This window comes from Heloderma suspectum, chromosome 3 (assembly GCF_057233095.1).
Source record: "Heloderma suspectum isolate Gila_16-S chromosome 3, 16-S_ref, whole genome shotgun sequence".
NCBI classification, from domain to species: Eukaryota; Metazoa; Chordata; class Lepidosauria; order Squamata; family Helodermatidae; genus Heloderma; species Heloderma suspectum.
Window position 1 is genome coordinate 318,104,024 of NC_139460.1, and position 18,376 is coordinate 318,122,399.

General features: G+C 45.0%; 1 protein-coding gene across 1 annotated transcript in view; it reads right to left on the minus strand.

Annotated features, from left to right (window-relative positions):
- KNG1 (kininogen 1) overlaps positions 1-12,772 on the minus strand; it is a 65,056-nt gene extending 52,284 nt beyond the window's left edge. Inside the window, exon 1 of the mRNA XM_084845708.1 lies at positions 12,433-12,772. Within this exon, the coding sequence (XP_084701834.1) occupies positions 12,433-12,618 (186 nt within the window). The 5' untranslated portion in view covers positions 12,619-12,772. The remainder of the gene's footprint in view (positions 1-12,432) is intronic.
- Between the last annotated feature and the right edge of the window lie 5,604 nt (positions 12,773-18,376).

Sequence of the window (18,376 nt, forward strand, 5' to 3'; positions counted from 1 at the left end):
GTGGTCTTTATTTCCATAGTGAGAGATGGAGCAACAAATTGTTGGGAGGAAGATTTTCAAAGGGATTTCTTAATGGTGTATTGCACAGCATTTAAAATTGCTTCAAAGGAGGCCTATTCTCCACAGTCTCAAATGAGCAGGGCCCTGGGATCCTTCTGTGGTGGAAAAACTGTATTTTCTAAAAGTGTGCAAGGAACCCTGCCAGATTTCCCAAAAGCCTTTGGTAGACAGCATTTTGACAACTCTCCTGTCCAGGTCATCTGGATGGCCGTTGTGATAAACTGTAAGTATAAGATATTATGGTGGGCTCTTGTTAGACGCTTTATTTATTTTATGTGTTTATTTACAATATTTGCATACAGCTCCATATCTAAAACATTTCTTTTTTAAAAAAAAAATAATTTCTATTCCATTTTTAATTTTTATAAATGTAATGAACAATAACAACAACCCAGTCATTATCTACAGTTTCCAACAATACAGTATTCTTAAGAGGACACAGCAATAACAAGGGAAAAGGGGGCGGGGGAGGAAAAAAGAAAAGAAAGAAAGAGAAGAGAGGGGGAAAGAAAGACAAGGGGGAGGAAAACAAAAGGGGAAAGGAAAAGATATAAAAAAGTTACTTCAAGGGATTAAATTTAGATTGGATTACACACAGACTTCAAGTATCATTCTGTTTCAAAATTATGCCTATATCATTGCCATTATTACACTTGATTTGTAACAGTACAGCATAGGTAATCAACCTTAAATTTCAGTATCATGTCATAACACAGAAGGAAGCATACAATTCATTTCCACTAAGCATATATTGCCCTTCAGCTAATGTATAAAAGTAGGGCTTAAAAATTTAGCCAACTACAAATATTACTAATCAAAGGCCCATAATAATAAAGGTAATATTAACAGTAAGAAAAAGAAAAGAAAAAAAAGGATAAAAAATAATAACAAATCACTAATATATTTTATACTATCTATATTTTAAATAATATCATTTCTAGATATATATATGAATGTGTACATATCTGCACACACTCAAATAAAAGTTTTATATAAAGTTTTATATAAAGTATATCATTTCTAATATAAAAAAGAAGTAAGAAGAAAACAGGAATATATCATATCTAAAACAGATTTCAGAGCGGAGAACATAAAAGGTAATATAGTAAAAGGATACAAAGATTAAAACACAATATTAAAATTATGCTTTTTAAAAACAGAATGCTATTAAAACTGTGGCTGGTCAGGTAAGGAATGCCTCCTGGAACAGTGCTGTTTCAGGAGGCGCTGAAAGCAACACAGTGTTGGTACCTGCCTGATCTCCACGGGCAGGGAGTTCCAAAGAAAGGGGGCCACCACACTGAAGGCTGTTCTCCTGGTGAACTCCAATCAGGCCACAGATCCATGTGGAACCACCAGGCGTATGCCCTCTGATGACCTCAGTGACTGGGCAGGTTGGTAAGGGAGAAGGTGCTGTCTCAGGTATCCTGGTCCCAAGTTGTTGAGGGCTTTGCACACTAGTACTAGAACCTTAAATCTGGCCCAGTAGCTAATAGGTGGCCAGTGCAGTTCCCTCAGCAAAGGAGTTGCATGCTGAAAAGGGGCAGCTCCAGACAGGGTTGAGCTGCTGCATTCTGCACTAGCTCCAGCTTCTAGAGCAGCTTTAAGGGCAGCCCCACATACAGCGCATTGCAGTAATCCAGTCTTGAAGTTACTAGTGCCAGTTCCGCTGTGGCCAAGCTATCCCTGTCCAGGAGAGGCTGTAGTTGGCGAACCAGCCGAAGCTGGTAAAAGGCACTCCAAGCCGCCATGGCCACTTGGGCCTCCAGTGACAGAGATGGATCTAGGAGTACCCCCAAACTACGGACCTGATCTTTCAGGGGGAGTGCAACCCCATCCAGAACAGGCAATGAGCCTATCTCCTGGACTCGGGAACCACTCACCCACAGGGCTTCTGTCTTGCCAGGATTCAGTTTTAAAACTGTTCTACATATTACACAGAATGAGGCCCAAACAAAACTTAATGGGAGCAGCCACTTTGGTTTATTCATATGCCTCCATCTATAAAGTGGAGTAGGAATTTTATTTTGACTGCAAAAAGGAGTGTGCAGGTGAGGGGGCCGCCCCACGCTCAGTTGCTTCCAGCATTTTTTTCCCTCAGCTGTGAGGCACTGTGGGAAATTTAACTGGTGAGAGTGGTTCTCAGAGCCAGCCAGCCAGCCAGCCAGTGCAGGAGGCCCATGGCAGATATCAATGGAACTGTGTACAGTGATATCAGGGCACTGGGACTATGGTAACAAGGACCTTGGCAGCTGGTGGAGGGTTGTAGATATAAAATGAAAAACATTGCATGTTATGCTAACTAGGGATGTACGAAAGTCACTCACCTTTTCGCGGATTGTGTTCGTGGTGGTGGGGGAGGCGCTCCGTCCCTCCCCCTGGATCCTTGACGGGGGGGGAGGCGATCTGGTCCTCCCCCCCGGATTCCTGCCTGACCGTCTCTGCTCCGCAGCAGCTCTGCAGAGCAGCCAGCCAGCCAGGGCCATCTGCAGCCGGATTTCTGGCTGCGGACTGGCTAGTGCGGACTCAAATGGCGGCCGCCGTAGTGGCCACCATTTGCAACCAGCCAGGCAGCTGTGATAGGCTACGTAAGAATTTACATAGCCTATCACGGCTAACCCCCCCCCAAAAAAACTGGTGTACGCAAATGGCGGCGGCTCTGGCGGCCGCCATTTGCGTTCCCTATTTTTCGCCGTTCTAGCCTACGTAAATATTTACGTAGGCAATTATGGCGAAAAAAAGGGAACCGCAAATAGCATAGTGGCCGCTATTTGCGGTTCCCTTTTTTTTTCGCTGTAATTGCCTACGTAAATATTTACGTAGGCTAGAACAGCGAAAAATAGGGAACGCAAATGGCGGCCGCCGGAGCCGCCACCATTTGCGTATGCTGGTTTTTCTGGGGGGGTTAGCCGTGATAAGCTACGTAAATTCTTATGTAGCCTATCACGGCTGCAAAGCCGCCAATGGCGGCTGCAGCAGCCCGGCTGTAGCTGGCCAGGAGAGCAGCTGCCGCCGGAACCGCCGCTGCCGAATCCACCGCATCCGCCCCAGGTAAGTGCCGTCCCGGGGGATTCCGCGGGGGGGGAGGAGGCTGTTCCGCCATGGATTCCGGGGGGGCTCCTCACTGGAATCCGTGGCGGAATTCTCTGCCATCCCTATGCTAATCCTGCAGCATGTAGCTGAGGCATATCTATAAAAAAAACACTCTGTCGTGTAGCTTATGTGGCCCTAATTTGGTCTGGGACCACCGCACTACAGGAGAGGAGGATTAAACCTCCCACATACCCTGTTTCTGGAAACCCCCCCGATGTGTGTGTGTGTGTGTGTGTGTGTGATACAAAAGCGGGGGAAGCCTCCATCGACACCAACAGAGACCTTTTTTCTTTTGTTAATACCCCTGTGTATGTGTGGGAGGGGGGATTTTGGGAAGCAAACAATGGTGGTGGGGAAGGTTTAATTCTTGTCTCCCAGAGTGCTATGGTCCCAATCCAAATCTGGGCCACACGCTCTTACACTAGAGTAAAAAAATAGAAGCTTCAGCCAGGCACTGTTTGATTAGTGTTAACGTTTAGTTTGGCTCTAAGGCCTAGTTTTTGCAAACAGTGATAAACGTATGTCTAGGCTATACCACAGCATGTGGGGACTCTCATATCTAAATGCTCCTCTGACCACCCAATATGGAGAAAAAAAAAGATGTCACCAAGAAGAGGCTCTTGTCTAGCTTTCTCTCTGACATACTGGTTTTATGAGTATAGTACACAGGTTTACCTCATCTACTGTTTTTGAGAACTAAGCCTCAGTCTTGTACCAAACTAACTTCACTGTAGTCATTATACCAGATTTATATTAACGACTGAACAACAACAACAATAACTAGAATGTAATTGGAGCCAAGATTTTCTTGTGCTCCTCTGCTATGTGCTATGAAACAGCCCTTTCAGCTTGTGAACTCATTTCCATGAACTGTGAACAAGAGCAAACATTTACAAAAAGCCTGACTAAATATTTAAACACTATGACTAATACCAGGTTTTTGACTCAAGTGCTGTGAATTATACAAACTGAAGACGTTGTCCATTCATGGTCTAAGCTCTGCTACGGTTTACACCAGCCTTCCCCAACATGGCAACCTCAAGATGGGCTGTACTACAACTCCCACCATCCCCAAACAGTTTGGCCAGTGGCTGTGCTAGGTGGGGTTGATGGGAGTTGTAGTACATGTCTGGAAGGAACCAGCTTGGGGAAGGCTGGTTTAAACTTAGTGTCACACAATGCACTTCTCTGAGAAGTTGATAAGAACCATATATCTAAAAGGGCAACCAAAATGATCAAGGTGCTGGAGCATCTCCCCTATGAGGGAAGGTTACAACACCTGGGATTGTTTAGCTTGGAGAAAAGGTGAGTAAAGGGAGACATGATAGAGGTGCACAAAATTATGCATGGTATGGAGAAAGTGGATAGGGAGACATTTTTCTCGCTCTCTCATAATACTAGAACCCGGGGTCATCCTATGAAGCTGATTGGAAGGAGATTCAGGACAGATAAAAGGAAGGACTTCTTTACACAGCACATAGTTAAACTATGGAATTCACTTCCACAGAATGTAGTGATGGCCACCAATTTGAATGGCTTTAAAAGGGAGTTAGACAAATTCATGGAGGATACGGCTATCAATAGCTGTTAGTCCTGATGGCTATATGCCACCTCTAGTATCAGATGCAGTGTGCCTATGTACACCAGTTTCTGGGGAACATGGGCAGGAGGGTGCTGTTGCATTCATGTCCTCCTTGTGCGTTTCCCGTGGGCAGCTGGTTGGCCAGTATGTGAACAGAATGCTGGACTAGATGGACCCTTGGTCTGATTAAGCGTGGCTCTTCTTATGTTCTTCTCAATATTTCTCTCCCTCAATAGCCACTTGCTCTTTTCTTCAGTACCACCTACTGTGTCTGAAACAGAGTGACTTCGGTCTCTTATGAGTGAGCTTTTATGTTTAATTAAAGGTAAAGGTAAAGGTGTCCCCAACCAGTCGTGTCCGACTCTAGGGTGCGGTGCTCATCCCCATTTCTAAGCTGAAGAGCCAGTGCTGTCCGAAGACGCTTCCGTGGTCATGTGGCCGGCATGACTGAACACCGAGGTGCACGGAACGCTGTTACCTTTCCTGCTGTGGCGGTACCTATTTATCTACTTGCAATTTCTTGCTTTCAAACTGCTAGGTTGGCAGGAGCTGGGACGGAAGACGGGAGCTCACTCCGTCACGCAGCACTCGGGTCTCGAACTGCTGACCTGCCAACCTTCCAGTCTGCAGTTCAGCGTCTTAACCACTAAGCCACCACGGCCCATGATAAGCTAATGATAATTAGCTTATTGATAAGCTAATTAAATTTATGTTTAATTAGCTTATCAATAATAGATGGCTTAGAACAAACCACTTAAGTAATGCAAACTGGACATCAAGGGCTGTGTTAAAGAATAAATCATAGATCAATAGATGGATTTAAGAAGATGACTGACCCAAATCTCACCAGTGGGATTTGACAGCAGCTGCAGCTCCTATGCTAACATCTGCATCAGCTCAGAAATTCGGATGAATTTCAATATTACTGAAGCACTTTAGATCATGTAAATTCACATAAGGCAAAGATAAATTGGAAGTGCCTGCATGGTTTGCATCTTTAGAGTGGTCACTTATGCATTGCTAAAAGAGGTGGGGAAGGGTAACAGATTTGCATAAAATTGGCATTTGCTAATTTGCATGTATAGATGCAAATGTGAAATAACTATAATTTATAAAGAAATACAATCCACCATAGTGAGGAAGTCTGTGATGAGGTGACCTGTGTGCCTGCTCAGTCTGCTGTGCAGGTGCTAATTATTAATGGGCAACTTCAAGGACCCTGATTTTCTTCTTCTGGTTCTTTATCTTTAAACTGGATTGGACTGGACAGTCCTTCAAAAAGAGGATGCCTTCAAATAGAGGACTGTCCTCTGTAAAGTAGGACACATGGCTACCCTATGCATCATGCAGGGGTATAACAAAAAAGTGGGATAGAGGAACATTAGCGTTCCTCTCTCTCTCTCTCTCTCTCTCTCCTGTTACTAGCATTTGTGGGTCACCGAATGAAGTTGATTGATAATAATCTGGACTGAAATGCCTCATCACGCAGTCTGGACCAGAGTACCATTTGGTCCAGTTTTATTGGATGAGTTTCAGTTATTGAGGCCCGAGGATGTGGACAAGGTGCTTGGCCAAATCCGATTGACCACCCGTGTGCTCGACCCTTGCCCTTCATGGCTTATTAAATCAAACAAGGAGGGGATGTCTGGCTGGGTCCAGGAGGCTGTAAATTCCTCCCTGAAAGAGGGAGTGGTGCTGTCTTCTTTAAAAGAGGCAGTAATCAGGCCACTCCTGAAAAAGCCTAACTTGGAATCTGAGGATGTTAACAACTATAGGCTGGTGGCTAATATCCCCTTCCTGGGCAAGGTGCTTGAGCGGGTGGTTGCAGGACAACTCCAGGCACTCTTGAATGAAACAGATTATCTAGATACATTTCAATCAGGCTTCAGGCATGGTTTTGGAACAGAAACTGCCTTGGTTGCCTTGTGGGATGACCTTTGCTGGGAGAGGGACAGGGGGAGTGCGACCCTATTGATTCTTCAGAATCTCCTGGCTTTCGATACCATCAACCATGGTATCCTTCTGGATAGGTTGTCTGTGCTGGGGGTTGTCTGCTCCTACTTGGATAGCCAATTCCAGAAGGTGGTGCTGGGAGATTATTGTTCTGTGCATTGGCAACAATGCTATGGGTTCCACAGGGCTCTATTTTATCCCCTATGCTGTTCAACATCTACATGAAACTGCTGGGGTAGGTTATCTGGAGGTGTGGCCTGAGGTGCCATCATATGAAGTGACACCCAGCTCTACCTCTCTTTTTCATCAAATCCAGGTGAGGCAGTGGCTGTTCTGAATCAGTGCCTCGGCACGGTAATGGACTGGATGAGGGCCAATAAACGGAGACTCAATCCAGGCAAGATGGAGGTACTGTTAGTGGGTGGTTCATCTACCCGGCTAGATGATGTTCAACCTGTTCTGGAAGGGCTTGCACTCCCCCTAAAGGATCAGGTTCGTAGTTTGGGGGTGCTCTTGGACCCAGAACTGTCAGTTGAGGCACAGGTGGTCTTGGTGACATGGAGCATCTTTTATCAGCTTAGACTGATATACCAACCACGCCCTTATCGGAAGATAGCCTAGCTACAGTTATCCATGCTCTGATAACCTCTTGTCTGGATTACTGCAATGTGCTATATGTGGGGCTGCTTCTGAAAGTGGTTCAGAAACTTCAGCTGGTCCAAAACAGGGCAGTAAGATTGTTAACAGGGACTGGCCAATGAGATCACATTAAGCCAGTACTTTTCCAGATGCACTGGCTGCCAGTCCATCTCTGGGCCTGATTCAAAGTGCTGGGTATTAACATTCAAAGCCCTAAACAGCTTGGGGCCAGGTTATCTGGATGAGCGCCTCCTCCCATATATACCTGCCTGGACCCTAAGATCATCTTCAGGGGTCTTTGTCTGGGAACCCCTGCAAAAGGAAGTGAGTCAAGTGGCTACCAGGAAGAGGGCCTTTTCTGCTGTGGAATGAGTTCCCTCGAGAGGCTCACCTAGGGATCTTGAGAACATTCGTTTCCTACTTCGTGTTTCATGATCTTCTCTCTGTTCAGCTCCCTGAACTGAAGTTTGCGAACCCCTCCTTGCCTGCCCCTGCTCTGCTCCATTTGAGAGATTCCCATGAAGTCTCGGGTGCTATGGCGATCCTGTTTGCCAGCTCCCCCCAGCTCTCGTCGATGGTCTGTTCAGTGAATGGCTTCGGCGGCTATCCCTTCAGTTTTGCGCATTTGCCCTTCTTTTTTTCGCATTTGCCCCCGATGTGCACATCTGCGTATATGAGCATTTTTGGAGCGGGGGGGAAAAAAGCGCAGCTGCCAGAGCCCTTTTGATTTTGCGCATTCAATGAATTGAGAAATGACACAGCCACAGAGAGATCCAGAAAAAGATGAGATCAAGCAACCCCCTTCCTACCTGAATGACAGTCATTTCATTCAGAATGAAATGGGCATTGCCCTCAATTTCTGAGTAACAATTAGAAAGTACTATTCCTTCACAGTGGCAAGTTGAGATAGCCACCGCAAGGAGATGTTGCAAATCTCTCCTAAAACTTAGAATTTAACTCCAACATTTGAGAGAATATGTTCCCACGCAGAACAAACGGAAAGAAAAAGATAGTTTCTTCATTCATAAATCAGGTGAGAGCAAACTAGCCCAAGGAGGAAATAAATAATTGTTTTACAGTGTGCTTTTTGGTTGTAATTTCTGTGAACGGTGGCCCAGAGAGCTTCGGCTGTTGAGGGGAATAGAAATGCAATACTCAAATAAATAGATAGATAAATACATAAATAATAAAAGGGGCAGTGTGGTCTTGGTCTCTTGGTTGTGTGGTGTCATTTTGTGTGTTTGTGTTTCGGCTTGGCCGGGGTGACCACTGGGCTGTGAGAGAACCAAAAGGACAGCCCAAGAAATATGCCCATGATGGTGATACCACTGTCACACTAGTGAGAATTATATACTATATATATCTGGAGAAATGGGAAGTTCCTTTTCCAGCTGCTGCAGGCATGGTCCTATACCTACGTAATTCTTTTCACCTCCTCCTTGCCAGTCATCCAGACTGGAAATGCGCACAAACCTCATTTTCAACAATTATGCTTCCGGTATCAGTGCTGGCGAAATGCGCACATACCTGATTTTATGTATTTCTGCTTCTTGCATTTCTGTGTGACTGTTGCAGTGTGGAAGCCATCAGAACCCCCGCCCCCCAAAACAAAGGTCACCATGTCTCATAGGAAACAGCTGGAAGACCTTCATGAGTAGGAAGAATTGCTGCGAAGGGCTGGAGTTTCTTGTGGCCCACTGAATGTGCAGTGCATTTTTAAAAAGTTCTCCTTTTTTCCTCAATTTCTTGTTATGATTTAACTGGAGCTGTACATATCGGAGTACCGTTGTGTGAGGAATTTAACCAGCAACACATCCCAATATTGATAACAGAAGACAGAAATGTGCCTTTTCTGCACAGCAAGAATTACTCCAACCCTCCTACCACTCTGTTCTGAAAAGTATTCTCCTCGCCAATAACAAATAGTCAGATTGCTGCTGGACTGGGTATTTGGGTACCATGGCATCTCACAAACATACACATACCCTCAGTGCAGGCTGCCCTCACTCCCATTCCCACCACTGCCCGCCCTCAGCCAGGGAAATCATAGGAGGCCTGGAATGTCTGCCTATTCAGGCTTAGGAGGCAGAAAATGGGAAACTTCCCTGAAAGGAAATCAGAATCTGTCATTCCCTGCAGGTGAGAGAGACCATTCCCTTCTCCTTTTTCCTCAGAGAAACAAGCAAGTCCCTCTGCTCTAGCCATGCCTGTGTCTCATTCAGAAGAACCCACAAACTAAAGCGACTGATACACTTTCTGGCACAGGATAGGCAGTATCCTAGCAGGAAGGAAGCCAGATGATGCCAAAGGGGACAGAGCACCTGAACTTTCAATGGCTGAATAGAAGGAGACTTTCAGCATGTATAGGTGATCATGCAAGTAACACTGCTGAAATTCCCTCTTCCACACAACTATTAAAAGTGCAGGAGCCTTGCTCTGTTTTGCATCTGGCAAATGTTGCACAGATGTAGCTGAATGTGCGCATTTCAGAGATTTAAGTGTGCACAAATTCAAGGCTTTGTGTGCAAACTTGCCCTTTTTTGTGCAAAAGGGTTCCCGAGTCACACACACACCCCCCGGCGAAGCCACAAACGCTTTCTGGGACGATCGACAGTGACCGCTGATGGCTTGCGTGCTTCGACGAAGGGGAGGAGAAGCGAGCAGCGGGGGGTTCTCACATCCCTAGGTTCACCTGGCTCCTACTTTGTACTCCTTTCAGCGCCAGGTGAAGACTTTTTTATTTTCCCAACATTGTAGCATTCTAGTCTTTTAGCTCTGCTGTTTTTAATCTGTATTTTAAATATCTGTGTTGCTGCTAAGTTTTATTCTGGTTAAACTTTTATATTGTAGTGTTAAGTTTTCATATTTATATTGTTTTATGTGGTACCTTGTGGTTTTAGTTTTTGTGAACTGCCCAGGGAGCTTTGGCTGTTGGGCGGTATAGAAATGAAATACATACATACATACATACATACATACATACATACATACATAGATGTTTAAAAAAGTGGACCCAAAATTGAGGGGTATGGGTAGGGTGACTTTGGCATGGGGGGGGGGGACAGCTGAGAAAAATGTTGGATAAGATTTTACATGTGATCAGTACAGGAACAACTGACATCACAGTAATGGGCTTCACTTTCTCTATGTAGTAGTTGGTTACATAGCATCATAACGTCAGCATGTTGGTATATGATCCCTGATTGATTTGGAGCAGTCAAGGATGGGTGGGAGGGAACAGTCATGAAAGCAGCCATTTTAAAAGCAGTTGGGGGAAAGTAGCTAGAAACAGCTGAGGAAAACCATGAGAAAGAGTAGGATCAAGAGATTTTTCAGGGAGGATTTATCTCTGCTTAGTAAGTACTTATAAGGAGATAATTGGACCTAGAGAACATTTGGCCTAACTCTAATAATTTGTAGGTTAGATGGCTTTTTTAAAAAAATCGAGCATAGTAGGTCTATCAATGGCCATTAGATGCGGTAGCTAAATGGATCCTTCCATGTGCAGCAGCATGTGAATTCAGGCACTCTGAATACAAAATGTTGGGGGAAAGCAAGAGATGAATGCTGTTACTTATTTCTGAGATTCCAAGAGTCATTTGGTGTAGCCGCTGTTGGAAAACAGAATGCTGGACTCTTGAACTGTTCTACAAAGGCAATTCTTTATGCTCTTAATATTCTAAAGCAACATTCTCCAATCTGCTGTCCTCCAGGTATGTTGGACTACAACTCCCATCATCCACTGCCAGCATGCTTTTATGGCTTTAAAAACACACGCTCACATACACATACATGCAAGCAATCTGGATCTAGAGTGGAAACCTTGGTAAAATTAAGACTAAACATTAGGAAGGATGTTGCGATGGAAGAAGCTGTTCTGCAGTGGAAGAGGTGGACTGTCCTTCCTGAGAGGTTTTTAAGTGAAGGCTGGATGGCCATCTATTAGGGATGCTGCATGAGTGGCTCTCCTGCATCAGCAGGGATGGCTGGCCAGGTGCCCTCTTTTGTGTTGGACCACCCAGTATTTTAAGAGCTGTCCAGGAAAGCGTCCGGGTTCGATATGTTCAGTACTGGACAAAAAGGATGAAACAAGGTGGCTGGCTGATGTGGCTGCCTTTTTTTTTGAAGAAGGTAATAAAGCTAGCCAAACGCAAGGTGATGCAGCAGCTCAGCTCAGCTGCCTGGCACATGGCATGAACTCAATGTCTCTGCATAGGGAGAGGAGGGAAGTGACGTTGTTTCCATTTCTTTTACAGGGAAAATTGTATGGAAAAAGAAACGGGCAGCCTATGGCAGCCATTTCTTTTTCTGTACAATTGTCCCTATAAAGGAAACAGAAACAACATCATTTCCCTTCCTACTGAGAGGTATTTTAAAAATATTTTAATGTTTTTTGATTTAGTCCCTGTGATGTGGTTTTACCTCTTACACCTAATGTAATATTTTATGCTGTGTCGACATGTTTATTAGTTTTATATTGTTGATTGTTTTTATTGGGATTTTATTTGTGTCATTACGTTTTAAATTGTAACGTCTAGAGACATTTATTTTCTGAGGCATTTAATAAGTAAATACATAAATCCTATAGGAGGGATGTTGGATTAGATGAACTTTGAGGTTCTTTCCAACTATCATTATATGAACATTTTGGGAGAGGCTTGAAGTCAGGCCAAATGTTCAGCAAAATTGCATGGTAGACCCTTTCCATGAGGGTTTCTCTTAAGAATATCATGTTGATTTTTAAAATTATACCTGCATGTGCTCTGTCTCTCCATCTGTCTGTCTCTCTCACACTCAGACCTCTGCAGTGAGAACTATTAATACAATGGAAATTATAATTAAACAGATCCCTATTAGTGCTAATTTCATTTTATTTTGGCCAGAACTATTAAATATAAAAGATAGAACTATATGAGAGAAAACTACATAGAGGAACAATTAGCACCAACTGTGACTGATGTCATAGTCTACGAACAGTCCCACTGATTTCTATTAAATTTCTTCTGGTACCACAAGTTGCTAGTCCTTATGTGTAAAGGGTTCAAAAATCTGATGTGCTCATAGATTATCTTTTTGTTGTTCTTGCTATTGCAAAGTTTACTTACTGTTCTATTGGCTTCAAGGATCATACTGAGGGCAAGTTGATTGCCACCTCCTCTACCGCCGTTATATTCCTTCAGTGCTATATCCACAGCATTGAAGACTTCATGGTCATCGCAATCCAGGCCTTGCAGAGGAATGGTTTGGGAACAACAAAAACCGCTGAGGAGGAGTAGAATAAAGAGTTCCATATCTGGATAAAGAAGCTCCTTCTGGGGAATGAGGAAGGGGGACTCCTTAAAAAGCTAATGGGGAAGTGTCTTTTTGGCAGACTCTTCAGCCTGTTCTTGTCCTAAGTAATCAAGCAAAAACTGTGGGCAGCATTGCTTGATGGACTCTTGTCTCATCCTGTTTACAGTGCAAACAACTTTGTGGATTTATCCAAACATCTGCTATTTTTTTAACCTATGCTGTTATGACACCATGTTTGTCTACCTGCTATTCATGTTACAGGATGAACCTCAGAATGTCAGGGTTAGAAGATAGACTGCCAATCAGATTTCGGTCAGATTTTGTTAGTGCTAGAACATTCTGCAGACTTGTTGCTGATATGTTGATTTCAAAATTCCCTTTCATAAAAGCAGAGAAGGTACAGCCTGAGTCTTACATTTTAGATAGATGGATAGAACAAAAACACTGTTACATTAGAGAAACTGTGGAATTTAATAATTTAATAATAATTTAATAATAAGAAGAATTTAATAATTTAATAATTCCACAGTTGCAGTATCAACCAGGGGCTCTGTTCACTCTACACTGGCAGCCTTCAGGAGATGCGGGTTCGCGAGGTGGAGTGAGGGTAGAAGCAGCGTAGTGGAGATGCAGGGCCAAGAGGCATGGAAACTGCTAACTCCTAGAAGCAAAATAGATTGGCATACTGGATATAGTATTAGATTTTAGACCACCTACCCAGACACTCTCTTTTAGACGAAACTCAATCATGTATGTCTGCTCAAATGCTAGTCCTATTACCTGATCGGTGCTTTGATGAGAGAACCTTGAGCACCGCATAAGCTGCTCAGAGCATTCTAAAGGAATATAATGTTATCTGTTCGGGCTAAGTCTAAATGGCCTTCAGATTCAGGATCCCACCCAACTCTGTAGCTCTCAATTCTAACATTTCAGTAAGTAGAGCTATCAGTGCAGATGCCTGGGGCAACCCCTCTGAAAGACCTGACAATAGGCCCCTGATAGCCAGCAAACTGTTCTGTTGATATGTTTTGATGGGAGCTGGGATGGGCCAAGAAGATATGGTTGATAAGGGGTTGATGGTTCATCCTTTTGTCCTACTAGGCCAAGGGGAGAGGATGAGTGAGGTCTATGTGTATAGCATGAAGTCAGTGACCTGGTTCCCACAATCACTGCAATTCACTATGGCTTATTAGGCATGGTGGGTTGCACTGCCTGTGGGTGGCAGATTAGCAATTCAAGCCCCTGCTGCAGCGGCTTCTCATTACATGCAAATCCAGCGAGGGTGGATTGTTGGGATGGTTGACAAGCCACCCAGAACCCATGGGTTGTTTTTGGGTTGCAGGTGGCTTTTCAATCATCCCAACAACCCACCTTCGCTGGGTTCACATGTAACAACAAACTATATCACATCCCGAATATTCAAAATAGCACAGGCTGCTGTGACAAGAAACCCCACAGGAAAAGTCACCCATAGTCCTTCTCATTACATGCAAACTGGGCCAGTCTGTGATAGGACCAAAACTGGAAAGGAGGCAGAGAGATCACTTTGTTCTCTGCAGAGGTCCCACAGGACTGTAGGTTCTCCTAGACATGTGATGGGGAACGGCGGCCTCTTGGAGTTCTGTTGCTGTGATCACCCCCCCCCCCGGCCTTTCTGGCCCATCTTATTCTCAGCCTGCATATATGTATAAATAAACCTTATATTACAGAAACACCATAAGTCTCCAGCGACCTCTTCTAAGGAAACTGAACCCTGAGTAAGTGTGGGAACCCGTGAAACTTCTCACCACTTGAAAGTGGGGTGGATGTGTGTAACAATCATCTATGACCATAATAAATGATAGCGTGTTGTGATATGGTAGAGCCCAGACCTCCTGGTGGAACAGATGTGAACCTTGTCCTCATTCTGTTCTCCTTCCATCATAAACATGGCCATCTACTCACATCCCTTTACCATTGATATACCTTACTAATTTCTTTTGAAGGAAAGATGGCATTGTTTCTGAATGTACACAATACAATTTCATGTTTTAAAGACATTGCATTGGGCCCCATCTACACGGAGACGCTTCATGACGCGATTCCGTTTAAAAGCAGATTTTCAAGAAATCAAATTAGCTCTTTCCGTGGCACACAGAGCCAATAAAGCGGTGTATACATTGACAAAAAATGCTTTCATGGGGCAAATGGCACTTGAAGCCGCATTAGTTCGGGGGTGGGTGGGTGGACTCCTGCAAGTAGAATGGAGCATCATCAACTGCATAGGTGTAGTGCAGCAAATGACCACAGGCTTGCTCCCCTCCCCTCTCTTTGCTCTGGTGCTCAGTGAAGTGCAATTGAAGGCAACAAGTTACTTCTGAGTAGACATGTTTAGCCCGCTTGTCCCCTTGTATTCAGCCTTTCTCAGCAGGAGTAAGGATCACTTTGGGGCGATCACCTTTTAAACTCCTGCACACCTCTTGATGAGCAAAGATTTAAACCAACAGGCAAAGGAATTCTCCAGACCTCTCTATCTGCTGTGTACTCAGTAAAGTGCAATTGAAGACAATGAGTTACTTTCGAGTAGACAGGTTTAGCCAACTTCTCTCCTCTTGTCCACCCTTTCATGACACAACTTTCCCTTTCGCCTATTACTGCTGCTTCCCTCAGCCTGTGCCAAACACAACTGAGGTCATGCAGACTCCCAAACACCACTGAGGCTGCTGCGAGGAGAAAATCTGGTGCAAAAAGACTTTGCAAAAAAGTGTTTTTGGGGGCAGAAAAAAAGTGACTGATGCAGAATGGGGGTAACGTGGTCTACTATGATCATCTGTGAGGTGCAGTAGAACTGGAGTAAATCCCACATGTAGACAGGGCCTTGGTTGTTTCCAGTTTTGCTTACAAATTGGGGCTCTCTCTGACGCTAATAGCTACTAGTGAGATACTTGGTGTCAAATTAGAGGTCAAATAGACATCCAGTTAATAGTCAAAATCTTTAGAAACCAGTGATATATATTCAACAATGGTTCTAATTTTTATGTCTTTTGGGTTTGTTTTTTTTTTTTTTGCTTTTTATAAATGTAGGAGGCTTCAATCAGGAACCTCCTGCTCTGAGTCTGGGTCTTAGCTTAGTGGTGCAGTGTGTGCTTAGGGCTTGGAGCACTTTTTAGACACAGGAGGGAAAATGTGTGTGCAACTTCAAACTGTAGCTCTGTCATAGAGCACGCCCTTGATTCAATCCCCAGCAATCCAGGTAGGACTGGGGAAGACTCCTGTCTGAAACCCTGGAGAGCAACTATCAGTCGGTGTAGACCATGCTTGACAGAGTGTGGCCCTCAACAGATAACAGGGACCGGATCTACATGGCAACAGAATGAGAAACGTGTCGGGGTATTATCTGGATTTTATGAAATCAGCTTTGGTCCATCAGGGGCACGTGAAGCAAGAAAAGTGGAGTAGACAGCCCTGCTCACGCTTTCCCAGTCACATGGGGCTTGAAACTTCGGGTTTGGGTGTGTGGAGTCTGGGAGGAGAGCTGAATGTCATCAACCTGGGAAGTGCTGCTCAGCGAACAAGAGAGGCTTATTTCCCATCCCCTAGCTCCCCCAGCTCTTATGAATTGGAGAGCAAGTAATATGTAACTAGCTTGCCTTGCCCATTCATCAAACTGCTACACCTCCCCATCAGAATGGTAATTTACTTCAGGGAGACTAACTAACCTGCCTTGCTAATGCATAAAAGTGCAACAGCGCTATTCCTCCCCATCAGAATGGCGATTTACCTAGAAAAAAGGAGGGTAAGGGGAGGCATGATAGAGGTCTACAAAATTAGGCATGGTGTGGAGAATGTGGATAGGAAGACATTTTTCTCCCTCTCTCAAAATACTAGAACCCAGGGTCATCCTATGATGCTGATTAGTGGGAGATTCAGGACAGAGAAAAGGAATAACTTCTTTACACAGCACATAAACTATAGAACTCACTACCACAGGATGTAGTGATGGCCACCAATTTGGATGGCTTTAAAAGGGGGTTGGCCAAATTCCTGGAGGAAAAGGCTATCAATGGCTACAAGTCGTGATGGCTATGTGCTATCTCCAGTACCAGAGGCAGTGAGCCTATGTACACCAGTTGCTGGGGACCATGGGTGGGAGGGTGCTGTTGTGCACGTGTCCTGCTTGTGGGTTCCTGGTCGACAGCTGGTTGGCCACTGTGTGAACAGAATGCTGGACTAGATGGACCCTTGGTCTGATCCAGCATGGCTCTTCTCACATTCATATGTTCATATGTACCTCAATGGCGGCTTATGGATCCAAATGGATTCCTGACTGGGCTTGGGGATTCTTTGGAGCGCGCAAACAGCCACTTGGCTGAGACTGCAATGCTGCAATCACCGGGGCATTAGACTGTGTGGCTCTGAAATGCCCTCTCCCCCTGAAGAGAGCTCAGACTGCACCATGGTTCACCCCACAGTTGTGAGCTCTGAAGTGGGAGGGGAGATGGCTAGAGCGCTGGTGGCAGAAATCTCGCTCTGAAGATGATTTGACACAGGTTAGAGCTGTAGCTGCAGCCTACCACATGGTGATAAGAGCAGCAAAAAAGAATTTTTAAGCTGCCTCTATGGCGTCTGCAGAGTGCTGTCCCAGGAGGCTGTTTCAAGTGGTCCGGAGCCTGGTTGGTCCAGTTTTTCTGGAACCAATGGAGCATTCTAAGGCCTACTGGGATGAGTTTGCAAAGCACTTTGCAGATAAAATCGACTGGATCAGGAGTGCTATTCCATGCACTGTGGATACAGTTAATGAATGAGGGGCAGCCAGTGGCAGACCAGTTGTGTGGGATCAGTTCCAGCTTCTTCTGAGGAACTGGACAAGGTGCCTTCATCTTTAAAGCCGACCACCTGCTTACTTGATCCTTGCTCATCTTGGCTCATTATGAGCTGCAGGGAGAGACTTCGGGAGGGGATCAAGGCGGTGCTGAATGACTCCCTTGAGGAGGGACTGATGCCATCAGTCCTCAAGGAGGAGGTGATAAGACCACTGTTAAATAAGCCCTCCTGGGATCCCCAAGACTTGACAACTTTCGCCTGGTCTTGAATCTGCCGTTTTGGGGCAAGGTGATTGTCAGGGTGGAAACAGAGCCGATAGAACCCCAGAGCAGTTCTGATTCTGAGGAGGATCAGCAAGCCGTGGAAGAGGAGCCAGCTCATCCCTCACAGGCACAGCAGCTGGCAGAGATTCCTCCTGCCAGCATTCCTGAGATAGATAGTGATCCTAGCAGTGAGAAAGTGCAGGAACGGGGTTTGCTAGACACTCGACGCAGATGCAGGGAGTGACGTGCGATGGAGGGCGCGGAAAGGAGGCGTAGCGCCCGTTTGGCGTGCAAGCAACGGCCACCTCCCATGGACCCAAGGGAAAGAGGGAGGATCTCTCTCTAGCCCATAAGTTCAGGGTCTTCAAGTGACTCTCCTTCAAACGGGGATCAACTGCTTACTTGGAGCATAAGCTACTCTGCTGTTCCTTGCTTAGTCGCTAGTGATTAGCATCTGAAAGAGTCATTAAGTTGTAAAAGGATTAAAGCCTTAAAAAGAATCCTTTCATCTGTGTCTTGAGTTGGCTATTGGAGTCTACTGAAAGAGGCTGCTAGGGCGCTTCTGACAGTGATTGAGTGAGTGGTGGTGTTGCAGTTGCAGGCATACTTGGAAGAAGTTGATTATCTGGATCCATTTCAATTGAGCTTCAGGCCCGGGCATGGGACAGAAACGGCCTTGGTCGCCTTGGTG